At 33.7% G+C, this 20,012-nt stretch overlaps 1 protein-coding gene across 4 annotated transcripts in view; it reads left to right on the top strand.

Annotated features, from left to right (window-relative positions):
* Nucleotides 1-20,012, top strand: part of Ola1 (Obg like ATPase 1) — a 218,509-nt gene that overhangs the window by 117,009 nt on the left and 81,488 nt on the right. For all 4 annotated transcript variants that reach the window (XM_023719209.1, XM_004634748.3, XM_023719210.1 and 1 more), the window contains one exon: nucleotides 19,646-19,821. In XM_023719209.1, coding sequence (XP_023574977.1) covers nucleotides 19,646-19,821 — 176 coding nt within the window. The remainder of the gene's footprint in view (nucleotides 1-19,645; nucleotides 19,822-20,012) is intronic.

Raw genomic sequence — 20,012 nt, forward strand, 5'->3', positions numbered from 1 at the left:
ATATATATATATATATATATATCCTGTCATGGTGGAAAGCAGTACTTTTCTATTGGGATCCTACTGTGCTCTTAGCAAGAGCAGAATTCCTGTTGTGGAGTTTTATGCTACTTAATAATTGCAACTGGAATATAACTTCTTAATTACATTTATACACCAGTACACACGTTATATAGTGTGTAAACTAGGCAGTAGGCTTTGAACCTTAAAAAAAAGGATATTTGAAAATTGTAGTTCTCAACTTGCCACCAAAATGTAATCTTATTATATAGTATTTTATCTTTAGTATTAATGTATTATCATACTTTAATATATAATAAATTGGTTAAATGAATAGCTGATTATTATAAGACTACATTTTTTCAGTTCACTTGTGCTACATGTAATATGCAGCATTTGGGAATGAATTAAGGAAAATGTAAATGATTCATCAGTGTGTTAGTGACTGCCTTTATGGAAAAGGAAGCTTAATATATATGAATTGGTATACTTACAGTTACAATAAGGTTCCTATTCAGAATGGCTTTAAAAAAAAAAAAAAAAAAAAAAGGTAGTCTATTAGCTTGGAATACCAAAAAGAAAGAGTCTATGCTTTCAGTACTTGATCCATTAACCCAGAATTGCTCTTAAGGACTTAATTTATTTGCTTTTGTACTCTCTGCCTTGACAAGGTTCATCTTAATGCTAGTTGTGTTCATGATCCAAAAATGTTTTTGAGGTCTTTGAGCATCCCTTTGGCCACATGATTTTTCACATCTGGGAGTGACTTTGTCCTAATTGTTTTAAAAAATGATTTACTCTACTTGGACCAGTTTAGGTCACATACCCAATTCTTGACTAGAAACTGTGAGCAAATGAGTGTAAGACCCAATGGGAGGGGGTGGCTAGATGAGAAATCAGATGAATATTGAGGAATTAAGGACAAATCTGTACATATCATCGTCAAACTTGAACATTGTGATTTGTAATTCTGTTTATTTGGAAAAAGGAAAAATACCTAAACTTTAAAAAAAAATTTAGAAACTATAATTCTTGACTGGAAATGCCATCTTTCTTGTTACATCTCACAAAGCCAGTTTAAAACATCACATGTTGAGAGTTGAAGTAGTGAGTCTGAAGAAATTTCATGACTAGAATTGTAGTAAAAATGTTTCTTAAATATATGGAGGGGGCCGGGGAGAAGGTTCAGTGGAACAGTGCTTCACTGGCAAGCGCAAGAGCCTGAGTTCAATCCCTGGTTTTGCAAAAATATAAAAAACTAAAACTGAAACTAAATATTTGGAGAAATTTATTGTTAACGAAATGGATACATTTCCTATCATTAAACATAGAGTGGAATTGTCTTTTGGTCTCTTACTTCTCCTTTTTTTTTTTTTTTTTTTTTTTTTAGGAGTTCAGTCTATCAAGGTTACTTTCTATCATCTTTGTTAGTGTAGATAGATGATTTTTTTTTTGGCAGAACCAGGGATTGAACTCAGACCCTTGCACTTGCCAGGCAAGCACTTATTCTACTGAACTATCTCCCCGGCTCTCTTATTTCTCTAAATTAACTAGTGCAGATTCTAAGCTAACTATTTGGGGGAAAGGTGACTGTATTGTATGCTGTGTTTTAAAAATTTTGTTTTTAAAGTACTTTTTATTTTGTTAGGTAATACAGCTCTGTACTCCCAATTTTTTTTTAAGAAATACCATTTTCGTAAAGTTTTTTTTTTTTTTTTTTTTTGTGGAACCGGGGATCGAACTCAGGCCCTTGCTCTTTCCAAGGAGGTACTTATTTTACTGAGCTACCTCCCTGGCCCATTTTCATAGTTTTCTAAGTTGGCATTATAATGATTTATTTTACTTATTGTAAACCATCAAGGTATGTTAGTCTCTTTTGGAAGTACGTTTATTTTGTTTTTGCTTTATTCTTTCTCTACCACAACTTAACTGATTTTAGTAATAAATTGTTACTGGTGCTCTTTTCTGATAAGTATGAATCTGCTTCAGCTCCATGTTTAGTTTAAAATGTCAACTCCCAAGTAACACCCTGATATTCCAGATTCAAGGAGAGGATTAGGAATTTTTTGCACTCTGAAGTTTTTTCTGAAAATTAATGTGGAGGGCCAGTAATAGAGCTCAGTGGCGTAAGTGCCTTCCTGACAAGCACAAGGCCCCAAGTTCAATCCCTGGTCCAAAAAAAAAAAAAAAGAAAAAAAAGGAAAAAAAAAATCACTGTGTAGTCTCTTTTTCCTCCAGAGCCAACTTTTCATAAAGTAAAAGATAATTGTATGCATTTTATTAAATTTCTAGCTTAATATCCTTTAAAGTATATATTATTACTATGGTTTAAAATATTCACAAATGGAAACTAGTAGCAAAATATTGTGGTGTGTTTTATATTGTGCTAGCTATAAAACATAATAATAATGAATATTAAACATACATTTATTAAAACTGAAGCAGTACCTTCATAGGCAAGGAAAAAGGAACATGTTGCATCTAGTGATATTGCTGATATTCCAGAGGACTACATCTCTGGCATATCACCTGTAACTGTGATAAACCCTGTGAGTAATCGGGTGTATCACGGCTTGAGAATCATTGCATTTGATTTTGTTACTGATTCTTGTAAAATATTATGTCTTTTTGGTAATTCAGTTGTCTGCCTGATACTTGAGGTTCTTCTTGGTAAAGCATTACTGTGTTTTCTAGTTCATGAAATAGAAACATGATACTGTTTTAACATTTCAGCTGAGTTAAATAATCTTTCTACCACTACAAAGCATTGTATGTGGTGAAAAAATGGATTTATTCCTTCAAAATTCATTCATAAAAATGCATTCTATGTTTAAAAAATATAGTTAACTTTAAAATATGTATGTACTTTCTGCATCCTACGTTTGTCTGCTTACCTCTACCAAAGGTTTCACCTTTAGCAGCCATGTCTTGTCTTTTGTCAATCCCCTCCTTTACCCCTTTATTTCCTATCTCTGAAATCAGGAGCCCTTTTCATGTAGTTATCATTTCATATTATCACAATTTGATTATATATGCTTATCTTATTTCTCTAGACTATAGACTCCTTGAAGATATGGGCTGTCCCATTTTGTTTCTCTTCATATAACTAAATACACTTTTTATATAGCTGTCTATAAAAGGAAAGATACTTATTTCTTGGCTAAGAATTTTTTTTTCTGCTTTAAAGTAAGCTGGTCTAAATCATGACCATGTAAAATACTTATACTACTTTACTTGGTTGTCTAAGAAAATATGCACAGTAGAAATGGTTGTGTTTTTATCCAACTTTGTGAATCAAGCAGTAAGATTTTATTTATTTATTTATTTATTTATTTACGGAACCGGAGATTGAACTCAGACCCTTGCACTTGCCAGGGAGGCACTTATTCTACTGAGCCATCACTCTGGCCCCAAGCTGTAAGATTTTAGATAAGTGAAAATAAAATTCTTATATTTTAATGTTTTATATGTATTACTAGGCCTCTTATTATTTCTTTATGCTAGTCACATGAAGATTTATGGTATACAGATAAGTAGACTCTTCAAGGAGTCTATAGTCTAGAGAAATAAGATAAGCATATATAATCAAATTGCGATAATATGAAATGATAACTACATAAAAAGGGCTCCTGATTTCAGAGATAGGAGATAAAGGGGCAAAGGAAGGACAGAAGGAGGGGACTGACAAAAGACAAGACATGGCTTCTATTTACAGTGTTAATTTGCTTTTATTACTGTAATTTAGTTTTATATTATTTCCTGTATTAATACTTTTTTTCAAGTTAAAACTTAGCTAGCCAAATAGTATGATATTATGTTTATTGTATTTGATATCAGATGTATTTTTATAAGTAAAAATTCATATGAAGGAAAGGAAATCCTATTTTGAAAATGAATCACACTATTTGAAATAGAAACCTGAGATCGTTTTAACATTGCAGCTGAGTTAATCTTTACACCACTACTAAGCATTGCATGTAGTTAAAAATACATTTATACATATTATTTTTAAAAACCTAGTTAACTTTAAAATATGTAAGTTTTCTTGTCGTTTAGGGTTCTGTGAAGCTGATCATCAAGAGGGTTGCAAATCATTGGTGGTTTCTATTTTCAGATTTCCACATCCCGGAGTAATTTGCTTTAATTTCACCCAATTTAACCTATACTTCACACCATCACCATTCAGCTTTAATAGCTATGTTCTATGCATAAGAAAAGCAGATAAATGTCCACAATTAGGCTGCAAATGATTACAACTAGTTAGGGCTTTATGAAGACAAAACTTAAAGGACGATGGCTCCAAACAAAGCCACAAAAGACTGCTGAAAATGCTGTCTCGAGAAGTCAAGTCTACTATGGCATTTGATTTATCACTTTTGTAGTTGATTTTACTTATTTTTAATATATTGGCAGGTGTTGCTACTCTGAGAAATGTTCATCATTAACAAATATTAGTGCTCTGTTATTTTGTTTTAAATTTATTTTTTATTGAATTTCAGCATAACCAGATTAATTTTTAAAATAATTATTAAGATAATAGTATTTATTTGAAGTGTACTGGCATTTATATGCCTGGGTAATGTATTTGTGAAATTAAGATTTTTCTGAAAAATGGAAACATAGTTTTATAATTCTAGAATTTGTTTCTAGATAGGTCTTAGTATGTAATATATAAATCTATTAGTAATTACTTATATGCAATATCATTTGTAAGTATACATATATAAAAGACTCAAATTGTTTTAACTCTATTTGTATTTGTCACTGATGTGCTCCTCTGTATAATACATATTCTGGTTGATGGTTTGTGTATAACATTTTAATATATAAAGAATTTGCTTATGGTTAAGATTTTAAAAAACTAAAATAGTAATTTTAATATAACAGCATTTTCTAATTTTATAAAAAGTAATTTTATTTCAACAAAGCAAAATTGACATTTTGGTTAATGCATCTGTGTAATAAAGCAAATCATAAAGATTGCATTCCATCTCTTCAAAATTTTCTGAAGAGTTCATCAAGATTTCATATATAAGCGTTTCTTTAAATAATTTATAATAAATATAAACAATATAAAAATAATTCAAGGTTTTTAGTTCAGTGCTTTAGTAATTCTCTTAGGCTTGCTGATTTTTTTTTTCATTTTAGGGAAGGGACTACAGGGTGTTCAGAGTCTCACTACTAGATCAGATTTGTAGTGATCCACCTGTTTACAGCCTGCCTAGAGCTGGGATTACAGGTGTGCAGCACCACACCCAGTCTCAATTGCCTTCTCAGTGTGCCCCAGGGGCAGGGGCACTGCAGGCCCAGGGGATTGAAACACCCCCCCCCCCCCAGCCTGCTTGCAGATGCTTTAATCTGCTGAGCTATTTGGCTGGTCAGTGAAATTTTATGTAGATTAAGAATAGCAATTCTGATGGATAATAACTTAATAACTTAAAATCTGAGTATCTGGAATTTTTATTATGGTAACACTGCCCATTTTAAAAGTATAACACTCAAAGACCAGCCACGGTGGTGCACCTAAGTAATCCTAGCCCTTGTTAGGCTAAGTCAAGAGGATCATAAGTTGAAGGCCAGCCTGAACTACTTACTTAGTGAGATCTGCCTCCCCCTTCACCACAAAATGTGTAATGTTTGCTGTTTATTACACAAGGGGCAGTGTATATTTAAAATATAGCTCATTATTTTCTTAGACATCAGAATAATTGTAGGTAAAAAATCCAAGTGATTATGCACAAATAACAAATGTGCGTAAGTGTGCATGTAGTTGCTAACTTTAAAAATAAGGTTCATGACTTAATAGTTTGGGTACCTTTGTTTATAAAAACTGTATATGTGGAGAAGTATGCTAAACTTGCCTTTATCCTTATTTTATTTTATTTTAAATTTGTGTGTGTGTGTGTGTGTGTGTGTGTGTGGCCAGCTCAGCCCACCAGGGGGCGGGGCTGGCTGGCATGTGGTGCTGGGGGATTGAACTGCGGTCCCTGTGCCTTGCTAAGCTTGTTCTAAGTAGGTGCTTTAGACCACTGAGCCATCTCACCAGCCCTTTATCCTTATTTTAAAGAAAGTAGTTATCTTACAAAGTAAACCCATATAGCCATGGCAAGACAATTCAGCAACACAGCATCAGTTTTATTAAACTAGTTTCATATGCTATATCATAAAACTTTCAGTCCAATCAGCAACTAAATTTAAATACTGCAAATTGTAGCAGCAAAACAATAATTCTGCTGATTAGCCCCTTTCCATTTCTTGTAAGTGAACTGTTTATGCTGTTGAGTACCTTTTGAAAAAAGAAAAAGGCAAAACAGCCTTGATTAGTCAAGGAGTAATTGGATGACTTGATTTTAGCAAGAGAATGAATTGGTTGATGATAGCCTGTAACTAAGTGTAGTGGTTCTGTTCAGATGAATACATAACATACAGTCATCAGATCTTGACAGGTATAACATATAAGCAGTACTAAAAATCTTTTAGTGGGGGTGGTAGGATGGAAATGCCCTGAAGTCTTTGACTAGAAAATTTGAGGTGATTCTACAGAATTTAGAGAAATTTCCCTTTTAAAAAATTGTGCATGGTGTGGATAGTGAGGTCTGGATTACTTTACTACTGTAGTCTCTTTGTTTTATGTTCTGTGGACAAAAAGAGTTAACTTTTTTCAGAGGGGTCTGAGATACTATATTCTTCAGTTTGTGTTGAAGATAATGCAGTGAAGTTAATGGCTATTAGGATAGCCACGTTAGAAAGCCATAAAGCACAAATTTTATTCATCTTTAACTCTTTGGAGTCTTGATTATACCAGAACTTTGTATTCACTGTACCCTTATTGATGATTTTCTGATTATTTTTAAGGACTCGCCTAAGTTTATACCAGTGAAATGGCATAAAGCAAAAAATATTTTAAAATGTAATCATTTGTAATAAGCTTAGTTGTACTGCCCTTCTCTTAATAGAATGCAATGCTGTAACCACTCCTTCTCTGCTATGATGTGCTATGTGGGTCCACAAGTTTTAGTTGCATAAAATATGGGGTTGCTTATTTCCTACTAGACTAAAATAATGGATGAGTCTGCACAGCTGGTTCCAATGGGGAATGGAGGGTGGTAAAGAGGGGTGGATGCCACAAGGTCTAGGCCCATCCAAATCTATCCTGGTTCTGGCTTTGATTTGGCACCACCTGGTGGTGATTGTTGATGATGGCTAGCTCTCGTGGGCTCACAATGACTTAGGATTGTCATAGATACTCTAGAAATTGTCTTTTAGTTGGAACCCACTTTGTTGGGCCAGTTAGCATGATTTGTGTTGGAAGACTAATGTGGATGTCAGTGACCTGTCTTACTGTTCTTTCATAGGATGTTCTCGCTTGACCATCCTTACTGTCTCTAGGCCTTATCCTGGCTTCCATGTTTCTGCTTTCATTTTAAAACTATAGGTTGTTCTATTTAAGGGTGTAATTATTTTGTAAAGTATGTTATCTGGTTTTCAAACATCTGCTTTCACAGTACTTTTCATTTGGGTCCAAGAATGAGATCCCCATTGTGTAATGTGGATGTGCTTGAACCATGGTCTTCCTAGCTTAATTCCAGATGTTCTTGGGGATGCCCCCTTTTACATTCCTTCTGTTCCCCTTTCTATATCTTAGACAATCAGGCAAGAGAATCCATTGATACTGTGAGTAGAAGACATAGTTATTTAAAATTAATAGCCAGCCATTTACTGACTGATTAGTACCTGTCAGATGTTTACATTTTTCAAGTGTTTAAGCACCTGTTTCAAAATCTAGTGAGACAATATTTTATCTCTTCACAACATCAATACACTTAAATATGAGACTAATCTATACTTCTATCAAATCGTCTCTATATGAATGTGAATCTAAACTTTAAAAGGCATCTGCATAACATTGGTGTTCCACTGTGAAGCCTTGAGGCTTTCCCCCATCATTCATTCATTTGATACAGGGTCTCATTGTGCAGTTTGGACTTGCAGTGATCCTCCTGTCTCAGCCTCCCCAGCACTGTGATTACAGGTATGTGCCACCATGCCCAGTTTCGGTGGCTGCCACCATGGTGCACCCCAGGGCTCCAGGGCTGGCATGGCATGTGGTACCAGGGATTGAACCCAAGTCTTTGTGCTTGTGGGGCAGGCGCTTGGACCACTGAGCTATTCCCTCAGCCCTCCATCAACTTACTTTCCTTCATCCTGGATGTACTTCCATATATTTATTATATGTTGATCTGTCTCCTCTGTTAGATTATAAATATCTTTGAAAGCAGAAAGTAATCTTATTCAATCTTTTTTTCTGTAAAGTTTCTATTTTATTTCAGAGGGGAGAGGCAACTCAGCATTTCTTGGCAGCTACTTTCCTTATGACAGACAGGATATTGCTCAGCTCCTCTTTCTTCCTATTGGCATGGATGTATGTCTCTCCTTTTTCTTGATATGTTGAGGGCCTGTTTGTTCTTGGGGATCTGGAACATTCCTGACATACTGCTCATGCTGGGCAAAGCCAGGCTTCTTACATCAGAGACTCAGAATGCATGGTGAGGTGCGCATCATGATGGTTGTGCCTGGGTTTCCATGTGTTCTTGGTTACTTTGTGGCCTTTGCGAGACCTACCGCCATGGGCAGCATAAGGTCATGGCTATTGCTCTTCAGTGACTTTCTGACTTTTCTGATCTCTGAAATTTGCTTTCTAGATCCTTGCACCATTAATTAGCAGTTATAAAACAATATTTCTAGAATTTATAACTAGTGCCTTTCAAATCTTTATGCTTAACTTTCAACAAATATTTGGTAAATATATCTCTTAACATTTATATCAGCTGACTTTTACACACTTCCAATTAACTGTCCACATTTCATTTTTTCTAAATTTTATTTCATTTTTCCTCCCCACAGTAGAAGAAAGTCTTTGTAAATTCTACTATGTACTTTTTATAGTTAGCCACTTTCTTTTTAATTTTGTTTTTATTATATGGGTTTTTTTTTTTGCAGTACATAATGATTAATCATTATGGGGAGTTGGTTACATGTACATACCAATTTTAGTTCTTTTTACAGCCACTTGGCTACTTTCATGTCATTTTATGACTAGAACTGAAGAGTCTACTGCTGTATTTCTGACATTAGTCTCTCCAAGCCATTAGATCTTATACATAATAGAATCATGTAAAGAAAATGTAAAAAAGCACATGAGTAAGAGCCAGATCATAAGACCACTTCTTTGGAAATCTACATACATTAATACTTTATAATCTTAAAAAAAATCCATTACTAATAATTGAGTTCAGAAGTAAAGAGATCAAACCCAAGAAACTTTTAATAGTTGTTACTGTAGTCTATGTATGTTGTACATTTTCCTTCTCAGTTAATTTATGTGATTGTTAGGCTTAGCACTGGTTCTTTCAAATACTCACTGAATATCTTACTGGATCTTGTGAAATTTATTCCTTGTTGTTACATGCTATATGCTTTGCTTCATGTAGAAACTGTACGTGGTTTCTAGAAGTTTTTTAATAAAACTTTTTCTGAGTGCTAATATGTATTTCAAACATTCATTCATTCATTCATTCATTCAGAGTCCATTATTCATTACTTTTCCTTATACTCAATTGTGTATTAGCTCAGACCGAGGCACTAGAGCAAGATGTAAGACATAATTGTTGAGTTTAGGTAACTAGGAGTATAATCACTTGTTGTAACATTTGATGTATATGCTGCAAGTCATATGAGTAGAATAGAAAGATTACTGTAGTAGTTCAAACAGAAGGTGTGGTCAGAAAGGCTTCATTGTGAAATCACTCCAGTGACGATTAAGACGGAAAGATATTGCATGTAACTTTTTGAAAGGCAAAAGTGAAAGATAAAAAATGAAGCATTGAGTTTTGATTGATAGTGGGATATTATGGGATTTTCTAATTTAACATTAGAAATGTTAAAGCTCTGATTTGATGTTTAGTCTCTTTCTTAAATGGCAGGGCCTTCACATGACTCCTGTATTCATTGCTAGTAATAGAAAATTCTAATTTTTGTTAGTTTCTCTGTTTTTTCCTCCTTATAATATTACTGTGGAAAAAGTATGAAAATGGATTTTCTCAGAATGCATAATTAGGAGAACATTTAACCCAGAAGTCATATTTAGGGTAATATATTTAGCCATCGTTTTTTTTTTCTTCCATAATTTAGCCATCATTTTTATTGTACTTTATTCCAAAGGTGTCTGTACAACTCTTGTACAAACTAAGGATTGTGGAGATGTTTTAGATCCAGATTGCTCCAGAATTGTCTTTTTTATGAGGGGAACTTAATCTGTGCATTTTAAGAATGGATGAAATTTAGAATAGGAAGAAAGAATATATACCTTTGAGATCTACAACTGTAGTATAGGGTTTCAAGATAAATCCTGAGGGGATTTGACTGACCTTATCAGATACAAAAGTTGCATTCTTGTTATATAGGTCTTGCTTTATCTTGGTCTTAACCATCCAGCAGAAAAGTATAAAAACAAAGTATAAAAAATAAAGCCATATTAATGTGCTGAGCTGTAAAAGGCTCAAGTCAACTTCTGACATTGTCAGTCTTACGGAAAACCCACTACTATTATGGACTACTGGACTATATTAGAATATTTTGCTGAATTCACACACCTACAATATTTAAATGACAATGGAATACCCTTCTCTGACAGAACTAACCAAAAAAGGGGGATACAAATGGACGACCATTTTGTATCTGTATACTCAAAATAGGATAGATATACAGCTACATTCTCTTTAATTCAATGAATAGAGAGATTTGTTCTAATAATGTTCATGGACAGGATATCGTGTCTGCATCTTGTACAGTGAATAACCACTAGGACAACAATGTGTAATGTATTAATTATTGAAACTGTGGTAGTAATTGGTTTTGAAACTGTCTCATTGCTATTTGTTTCTCAGTAAAACTATTTTTTTAAAAAAGAATATATACCTTTGAGGTCCAAGAATGGGAGTGAACAACAAAACCAGTAATGGTTTTATATAAAGAACTTTTACAATTTAGGAAGTGGGTACAAGAGTGTGGTTTGAGTTGAGGATGTGTGAACAGTGGTGGTTGCAAGGCTGGCAGGCAGAACAAGGCCAGTTTATATAGGGATTTTTTTTTTTTTTTTTTTTTTGTACTATTGGAAAACTACATGATGTTTTAAAAGTTAGGAAAGTGTAGTGATACAGTTATTGGGAGTAGAACAGAATCTCAAAACTTCTGAATACTACTGATTCAATTTGCCTTTTATACCTTTAAAATGCATTATGTATTTATACCTTTAAAATGTATAAGTGAAAATCTTGTTGAAATGAATGGTAGTTCTCACTAAGCTGCTTTTTTTTTTTTTTTTTTTTTTTGCCTACTTTGGAAAGTGATAGTATTTAAGCAACTAAAAATGTGAAGTCCTTGAGCAGTTGAATATAATTAGCCACAAGTGTTGACGCTGGGTTATAATTCATAACTTTAAGAATTCCTTAATGTTACAGATATCTAATTATCTGTAATATAATACCAAAAATTGTTAAGCAGAATTTTCAAGTGTTTTGTATATCTAAAAGAATTATATAATATTGTAATCTGTTGCTTTTTTCCAGTTGAGTGTCAGTCATAATCAAAAGACTGTTTTGCTTTCTCCTACATTTTTCTTGTCTTTATGCCTGCTTCTCCCCTGCCCCCATCTCAACCTTGCTACCCAGTATTTTATTTTTGATTTCTGGTTTAAAAGTTGTGTTTTTAAAAATTTAAACCAGTTATCAGTGGGAGAAAATAATGAAGAGTTTTAGGGGCCAGGCAGACAGCTCAGTAGGATAAGCACTTGTCTAGCAGGCTCAAGGGCCTGAGTTCAATCCCCAGTACCCCCCCAAAAAAAAAAAGTTTTAAGGTTTCTTGAAACGTGGTTAACCACTTTATGGTTCCTTCCTATAGTAAATATCCTTTACTATATTATTATTCCTTCCTATAGTAAATATCCATGTGTCTCAAGATTGGGAATTATTTTTACTTACAGCATTTCCTGATTGTTTCTATATAAGTCAGCTACCTTGTGCAAAAGTTATACTTGAATAGTTTATAATTTCTTTAATTTTAGATTGGCCCCTCAAAATCAGCCACATGTATATGACTAAGATTTTTGAAAAGCTAGATCAATGTCTGCATGTCTAAAGAGATGGTAGTTTTCTTCCCTTTTGGCTTAGATTTAGTTTTAAATGAGAAAAGGCAGAAACAAATCAACAGCAAATTCTGTTGATTACTTATAGTTCTAACTTTCTATTTTAGTATAATATAATTAGCCTGTAGCATAGACTGAATTATTTTAGAGCCATGGCTTTATTTCAGATTATAGTTTCTGCAGCAAAGAAAATGAAGGTTGAAGACTTTAAAAACTACTTTTGATTGATTGGTTATTATAAGTAAGTACAGTCCATAAAGTCTAGTAATATTATTCATTTTATGCTTTTGTATCAGGAAATTGACAGTTTTCCTGACTAGACTAATTATCTCCATAATATTTTTGTTTTTCACAGACTGAAAAATATGTCTGTCCACTTAGAGTAATTGAAATTTGATATAGCTCTCTTCAATTACTTCATACTTTCAAGACTAGAGACTTACATTGTTTTTAACAGGCTTTGATTAGCAGAATGATTTATTTTTTTTTATGTATTCCAAAATTTGCATTGTTCTGTTGTCATTTAAAAAAGCAAATTGATTTTTTATGTAGCTATAATTAAAATGCTCTTCTCCTGCTTACAACTTAAGAAAAGTACTTAAAACTGCACATATATGTAATTGTCAAAATAGGAAGAAACTTTAGCTTTGTTAAAACTAAAGTTTTAGACTGGCCAGATAGCTCAGTGGACTAAAGAGCCCGCTTAGGCAGAGCACAGTGGCAGGGGTGCCGGCCCCGCCCCCATCCCCTTGGGCATGCTGAGACAGTGACTGAGACTGGGTGTGGTGGCACCCGCCTGTAATCTCAGCATTTGGGAGGCTGAAAACAGGAGGATCACTATGATTCTGATCTGTGTAGTGATACCCTGTAGACCCTATGCCAAATACTAAATAAATAAATATAAAGTTTTGAAGTGCAACTGTAAACTGTGGCTTAAACTACACCTTGAAATCAGATCATTTGGAGGCAATAAATAGTTTATCCCTGCTCCCTTAAGCCACTTTTCCTTCCCCAGGCAAGAATGAATATTTGTCCTGTCATTCATGGAAAAATAGTAGCTTGCAGTTTCTAATGCTTATAATTGAAATTTAGATGTTAATTCATTTTCCAGTGCATGTTTGAGAACATGCATGAGATCTGGGTTCAGTCCCCAGCAGTGCAAAATGAACAGTACCCCCTTTCAGTTCCCTCCACTTTAAATAATAATAAGCAGCTGGGCACAGTAAGTATACTCAGGAGACTAAGGCGGGGGTTGGTCACTTGAACTGACTCTTTTAGAATATTTTGCTGAGTTTACATACCTATAATATTCAAATAACGGAACTTAACAAAAAAGGGGGATACAGATGAATGTCCATTTTGTATCTGTGTGTTCAAAGTGGTTAGGATAGATATATAGTTACGTTCACTTAATGAATAGAGGGATTTGTTCTAACGGTGTTTGTAAATAGGATATCGTGTCCTCATCTTGTATAGCAATTAACCACTAGGAAGAATGTATGCAATGTGTTAATTATTGAAACTGTCCTACCAATTTGATTTGAAACTGTCTCATTGCTATTTGTTTCTCAATAAAATTATGAAAAAAAATCAATTGGACAGCATAACAAGATCCAACTCATTTAAGATGCTGCTGCTGTTGATGATGGTGGTGGTGGTGGTGGTGATATAGAAAACCATGAACTATTCATCCTTCAGTAACTCCTTCAATATCCTAGCATGCTTCTCATCATATTTGGAGTGTAGCAGTTTCCTTTTAGCTGGTTCTTTACTTCTGGTTAGTATTTTAAATACTAATTTCCACTTACTATTTATTATAAGAACCATTGATAGCTCTGTTAACTACCAAATGAAATCTAGGCTTAACCTTAACATTTGAACTCCCTAACTTCTCCACCTATATAGGTTATCATAAATGTTTATCTTCTCTTCCATGCAGTTTTTCACTATGTCAGCTTTCCATTAAACTTTTATTTTATCCTTTTATTTATCTGATGTTTTTCCATTACTTGTCATGTACTTAAAGCTTCTTTACTTACCTGTTTTTATTTTTAAAGGTCTTGTTTTTTTTATTATATTTAAGGTTCTTGTTAGTGTTTTTTCCCTTTTAATATGCTAGTTTGTTTTTACCAACTAGATAGTACGGTTACTAAGACCAAATCCAGCTGAGTGTACTAGCACATACTAGTAATCCCAACACTGGAGAGGCTCAGACAGGAGGATCGTAAGTTCAAGACCTAGACCACATAGCAATACCTTATCTCCAAAAAAGACCAAAATCTTACTGATTTGCTTTTGGTTCTCATAGTTGTAAGACTTACATAAACAAGGGAGCTTTTTTCCCAATTGAGGATCTTTTGTGTAGCGAGGCATACATAAATGCCTACTTTATTCAATAAAGGTGGTTTCTAAACATGTTGAGAGGGTAGCAGATTCTATAACAAAGAATTCTTTATCTGTACATTTTTAAGTGGTATAGTACGGAAAAAATGTAAGTCCATCTTGTATTCCATAGAATTGGACATATCTTCATATATTACAAAGACTCTAGACATGCTATATGGGATATCAAGCTTTCCATGCAGATGGTATATAAAGTATTGCTGTGGCTGGGCCTGGTAATGCACATCTTTAATCCCAGGATTTGGGAAGTTGACTCAAGGATAGCTGTGAATTTAAGGCTCACCTGGGCTACATAACAAGGGTCTATCTCAAAAAATCAAGGAGGGGAAAGGAATAGGAAAGGGAGATATATTATGTACAGGTTTAAAGAAATTCCGTATGATGAATATGACCATGTATTACATGCACTAAAAAAATAAAATTAAAAAAAAATAAGTAAAAATAAAATAAATGTGTTGCTCTGAAGCTTGTACTCTTCAATACATCAGAAGGATTTTTTTTTTTTTTTTTGGTCTGAATGCCTGCAGGGCACTTTGGCTGGCTTGAGTTGTGGGGATCGAACCACAGCAACCTGAGCCTGACTGCTTTGTTGAAGCAGCCACTTAAAGAACTGAGCTAAAGGGCAGGTCCCTCTTCAGTACATTAGATGTTTTAAAATTCACTACTAGTAGCTAGCTAAAGATTTTTACTTGTGAAAACTGAATACAGTGAAAATGTAAGATGTAGTTAGTATAGCAAAGCAGTTCTCAAAAGTCCTGAATTTCCAAAGTAGATTTTTATTTCTGAAGTCTTTCACAGTTAGATTTATTGTCTAAATAAAGTATATATTTATTTTTTGTACTCAAGTCTTTATTGAATAAGGTAGGCTTTGAATGATGAATAAATTGATCAGTCTTAAGTCACTTATAATTACTGAGAATAACCACTTTGTCATTTCTACCACATTATACTAAGCAATAAATCTGCTGCAGAATATCCAGTGGCATAAAGGAGCACAGATGTTACAAAGTAAATGAGCTCTACAAAGTAGGTTATGTAAATTGTAAAATCCACAACGTTGATACAAGCATTGATATTTGCATTTATTCATTTAGTAAATAAATTGTGATTAGAAATGGTTTATATAACTGATATTTTGGGGTTCATTTTATTTGATGCTGTCTCAAAATACACCAGAACCACTCTGTACTGTTCTGGGCTGGAGATTCTATCACTGGGAGGGTAAAGGAAAGATAAGCAATCTAAGAGAGACATCAACATTTATAAGAGAGTTCAGCAAGAAAAGGATTGTCTTAGGGACTGAGAGTGTACATTAGTGGTAGAGTGCTTTCAGAACACTAGTGAGGTCCTGGAGTTTGCGTCCCAGCACTGTTGGAAGGAAGGCAGGCGATCTGAGAATAAATGACTAGAGAAAAATAGAAGATAAGAGAATGTAGTTAGAAACCTGCAGTGAAAGAGACTTCAGAGCTCTGCAGCTACTGAACAGTCACTCCTTTCTAAAAAGTGGCTGTAGGGTCCTTTAAGAAAAATTTCTGTTAACGTAGTGGAAGCATGTGCCAGACTGAGCTGGGTTGAGTTCTAGTAGGTAAATAATTGGAGAAAGCTGGTGTAGACAACTCTTGCTAAAGGTTTAGCTCTGATGAGATCGGGTGTTGATGTTCAGGGTGGTATGGCCATAGACAAAAGTTTACCTCTGAATTGGAGGAAAGAAAGCAGTAACTGAGGTGGAAATTAATATTTAGGGGTGACTAATATAATGGATTTAATGCAGTCATAAGTCTATCCAAATTTTGATGGGCTAATACTAATATTAATATAGAAATGGAGGTAATACAAATATAGATGTGATAGGCACGTAGATTGAGTTCTCAGGCTCCAGAACAGAGGCAGTAGATTGACCAGGAGTAGTAGATGATGTTTTCCATTTTACTGTTGAGAAGAAGCAATGGCTGAGTAAAATTAAAAAAGATTTAGTTCTCTACAGATACATTCATTTTCCTGGTGAAGTGAAAAAGGGTAGATTATTTGCTACAAAGTAGGAGAGAAGGAAAAAGCATAGGAAATTTGAGAGAAATTAAGTTTCAAAAAGCACACATTCTGTTGTGAAAGGAAACATGGTAGGATTGCTGGGTAAGGAATCTTTGTGATACAGATAAAGAGCAAAATAAAAGAAAGATAATAGGAAGTAGGGAGATCTTTTTTCAAATGAGAAGGGAAATGGGAGATAGAGGAAGGGGAGAGAAAGAGGATCCAAAAAGGAAGAATTGGAAGAAAAAAAAAATGCAAGCAGAGTTTTTGCAAATGGAAGGAACAGGGAGGGATGGGAGGGCCAAGGAATGGAAAAAGAATTAAGATGTGTACATGTACTACTTTGTCATGATAAATGTAATCATTATATACAAATAAGAACTTATTTATATTATTTTATTAGTGTTAATTATTTTTGTGGTACTGGGGATTGAATAAAAACTTTTTAAATTAAAAAATCATTGTCATGAAATCCACAAACCTACTTTATAAAAATTTGAAAAAGAAACTTTTACGACATTAGGCACAAATAATATTTCTGGTAATGATGGTTTTCTTCTTATGGCTAGTTACTGCAAAACCAAAATTTTAACAAAAATGTATGCATAATTTTCAGAAAACTAAGCTTGTATTGAAGAAAAAATGGCTTGTGCTTGGTGTAGTGGTGCACACCTGTAATCCCAGCTATGGAGATTGCAGCGGAAGGATCAAAAGTTTGAGGCCACATTGGGCAATTTAGTAATGGGAATGGAGCTCAGCAGCCTCTGTATTTAATCTCCAGGTCTGAAGAAGGGGAGGAGGTGGAGAGGAGGAAAGGGAAGGAAAGGCTTATATAAACAATGTGAATTTGGGGCTGGGGAGATAAGGCATAAACATCTGCCTAACAATGTGAAACAGTTGTAAAAAACAATGAATGTTCATCATAAATGGTTTTTGAGACAAAGCTAATAAAGAAGTTTAAATAAACATAGTTCCTGTGATTCCAAAAGAATTGACTTTACTAAATTTCTGTCTTATCAGCTTGGTTAAAATAGCTCAGTGATATAAGTGCCTGCATTGCAAGCTCAAGGGCCTGAGTTTAAGCCCCAGTAACCCCCCAAAAAAGTTAGTTTTATAGCTGAGAAATTGCCATTTTTTTTTGGTGTGCTGGTTTGCCATAGTACAGTCTTTTATTTTTTATTTTATTTTTATTTTTATTGAGAAACAGCAGTGAGAGTTTCAAAACAGGTTAGTGAGACAATTACAATAATTAATACATTACATATTGTCTTCGTAGTAGTTATTCATAGTACAAGGTACAGACATGATATCTTGTCCAAACACTATAGTACAAATCTTTCTGTTCATTGAATTAAGAGAAAGTTGCTGTATATCTAACCTAAATATTTTGTATATGCAGATATATAGATCGGTCTATATCTATCTGTATCTTATCTATCTATACATATAGAAATTGCCATTTAAACCTTGCTAAAAATGTTTACTGTATAGATGTTGTTGATACTGCATCATTGACCCCTATAACTACATAGGATATTTTTCATATTAAAAGTCATAGAAAACTTAGTTTTTTCCCTATAACTTCATTATTTGTGTTGCTCTGACTTCTAAGATGCTTTTGTTTTTATTTTCCTATATTACTATGGCATTTGTATAAGATACCTCAAATCCTAACAAGAAGTAAATAATACTATGCTTCCCAGGAGGCAGACTTACCCATCTGTTGTGTTTATTAGTGAAATATAGTAGACCTCTATAGCCTACTTGCATAGGATTCAGAATGATATATTCATAGTAGATATTTGTTCACCTTCTGGACATTTTAATTTAGGTCTTAATTGTGATCATGAAAAAAATTGTGATCATGTATTTATATTATGTTCTTTATTATTACTGAATAACCTGTATTAAGATGCAGAGTGTTTTTAGTTGTGGAAAATTATATTTTAAAATTCTTTGTAACATGTAACAAGAATGTTTTCATCTTTGGTATCAAAAATGAGTTGTATTCACTATCTTACCAAAGTCTCATAATTTCTGTGACACCTCTGTCCAAAATCATTAATGCTCTTATGTTATAAAAGATATACAAAGTTTAATTGTTAATTTTAATGAAATTCATTTGCTCATAAGTGTGTTTATTTTCTTTCTATATCATTCATTGCTTTTTACTTATGATATTCCTTAGTTTTTGTTCATTTTTAGTAATACTGTTCTTGGTAATTTGAGTAAATCCCAGTTGAATTATGTTGCCACATTATGTCTTCAAAAGGGCATAAAGTCAGTACACATGCTTCAGTAATATCTGGTTGTTTTACCCTTATGTTTCCAGTTGGCAATTTGAAATTATGGCTTCAACTGCACTTTAAATATGTGGTAATAGCATGTGTTTCTAATAAGGGCCAGCACCATTTTGTTCAGATAGTGTGAATGGTTGTCACTCATATATGACAAATGCACCTTCATCTGCTTCTTTGATAGCCCCCTAAAAACCATACCCTCAAATCAGGCCGATGAAATTAGCTGCTGTGTAAATTGTGTGTCTGAGTGGTTCATTATCTAATCACCGTCAGAGCCACAGTGATAAAGTAGATTGAAGCAGGGAAGAGGTCTGCCAGATGATTTCAACCCCCGCCTCCCCAAATCTGGTTTCCCTTGGAAACCCTAATAGTGCAGTTTAGAACTTCAGACTCTCATGCCTGGAATTCAGTGTCTTTTAATGTACTATTGAACTTGGAAATGCCAGTAGTTCTGGAACGTTGTTGTTTTTCTTGCTGCAAAGATCATAATTTTATTACACTCAGTTTTTGAAATGTTGAGACTCTTGAACTGCTGTTTTGTTGCTAATGTCCTAAATTTTACTAAGGGGGGAAAAAAGGACCACTATATCCTAGTTGCATAGAATTCAGAATAATTTATTCATGGTAGCTATTTGTTCACCTTCTGGAAATCTTTAATCATAATGATCTGTATTATCTTTTATTAAATTGCTTCCTTTTTAATTTATCTTAGGTGCTTTTGAAGATGATGATATCACCCATGTTGAAGGAAGTGTAGATCCCATTCGAGATATAGAAATAATTCATGAAGAGCTTCAGCTTAAAGATGAGGAAATGATTGGGCCCATTATAGATAAACTAGAAAAAGTGGCTGTGAGAGGAGGAGATAAAAAACTAAAACCTGAATATGTAAGTAAAAATTTACAGCTGTTTTAGATACTTAAAGAGTTAATTTTTTTTATTTAAAAACTTAAAATAATACAATTGTCTGATTATGGTTAGAGAATTTTACAATGCAAGTGATATTTCAACTTGAGTTATCTGAAAAATTTACTCTTTGGGCAAGCAAGGGTCATGATGATAGGCTATTTAAGGTGTTC

This window comes from Octodon degus, unplaced genomic scaffold, assembly GCF_000260255.1.
Source record: "Octodon degus isolate 3935 unplaced genomic scaffold, OctDeg1.0 scaffold00065, whole genome shotgun sequence".
NCBI lineage: Eukaryota > Metazoa > Chordata > Mammalia > Rodentia > Octodontidae > Octodon > Octodon degus.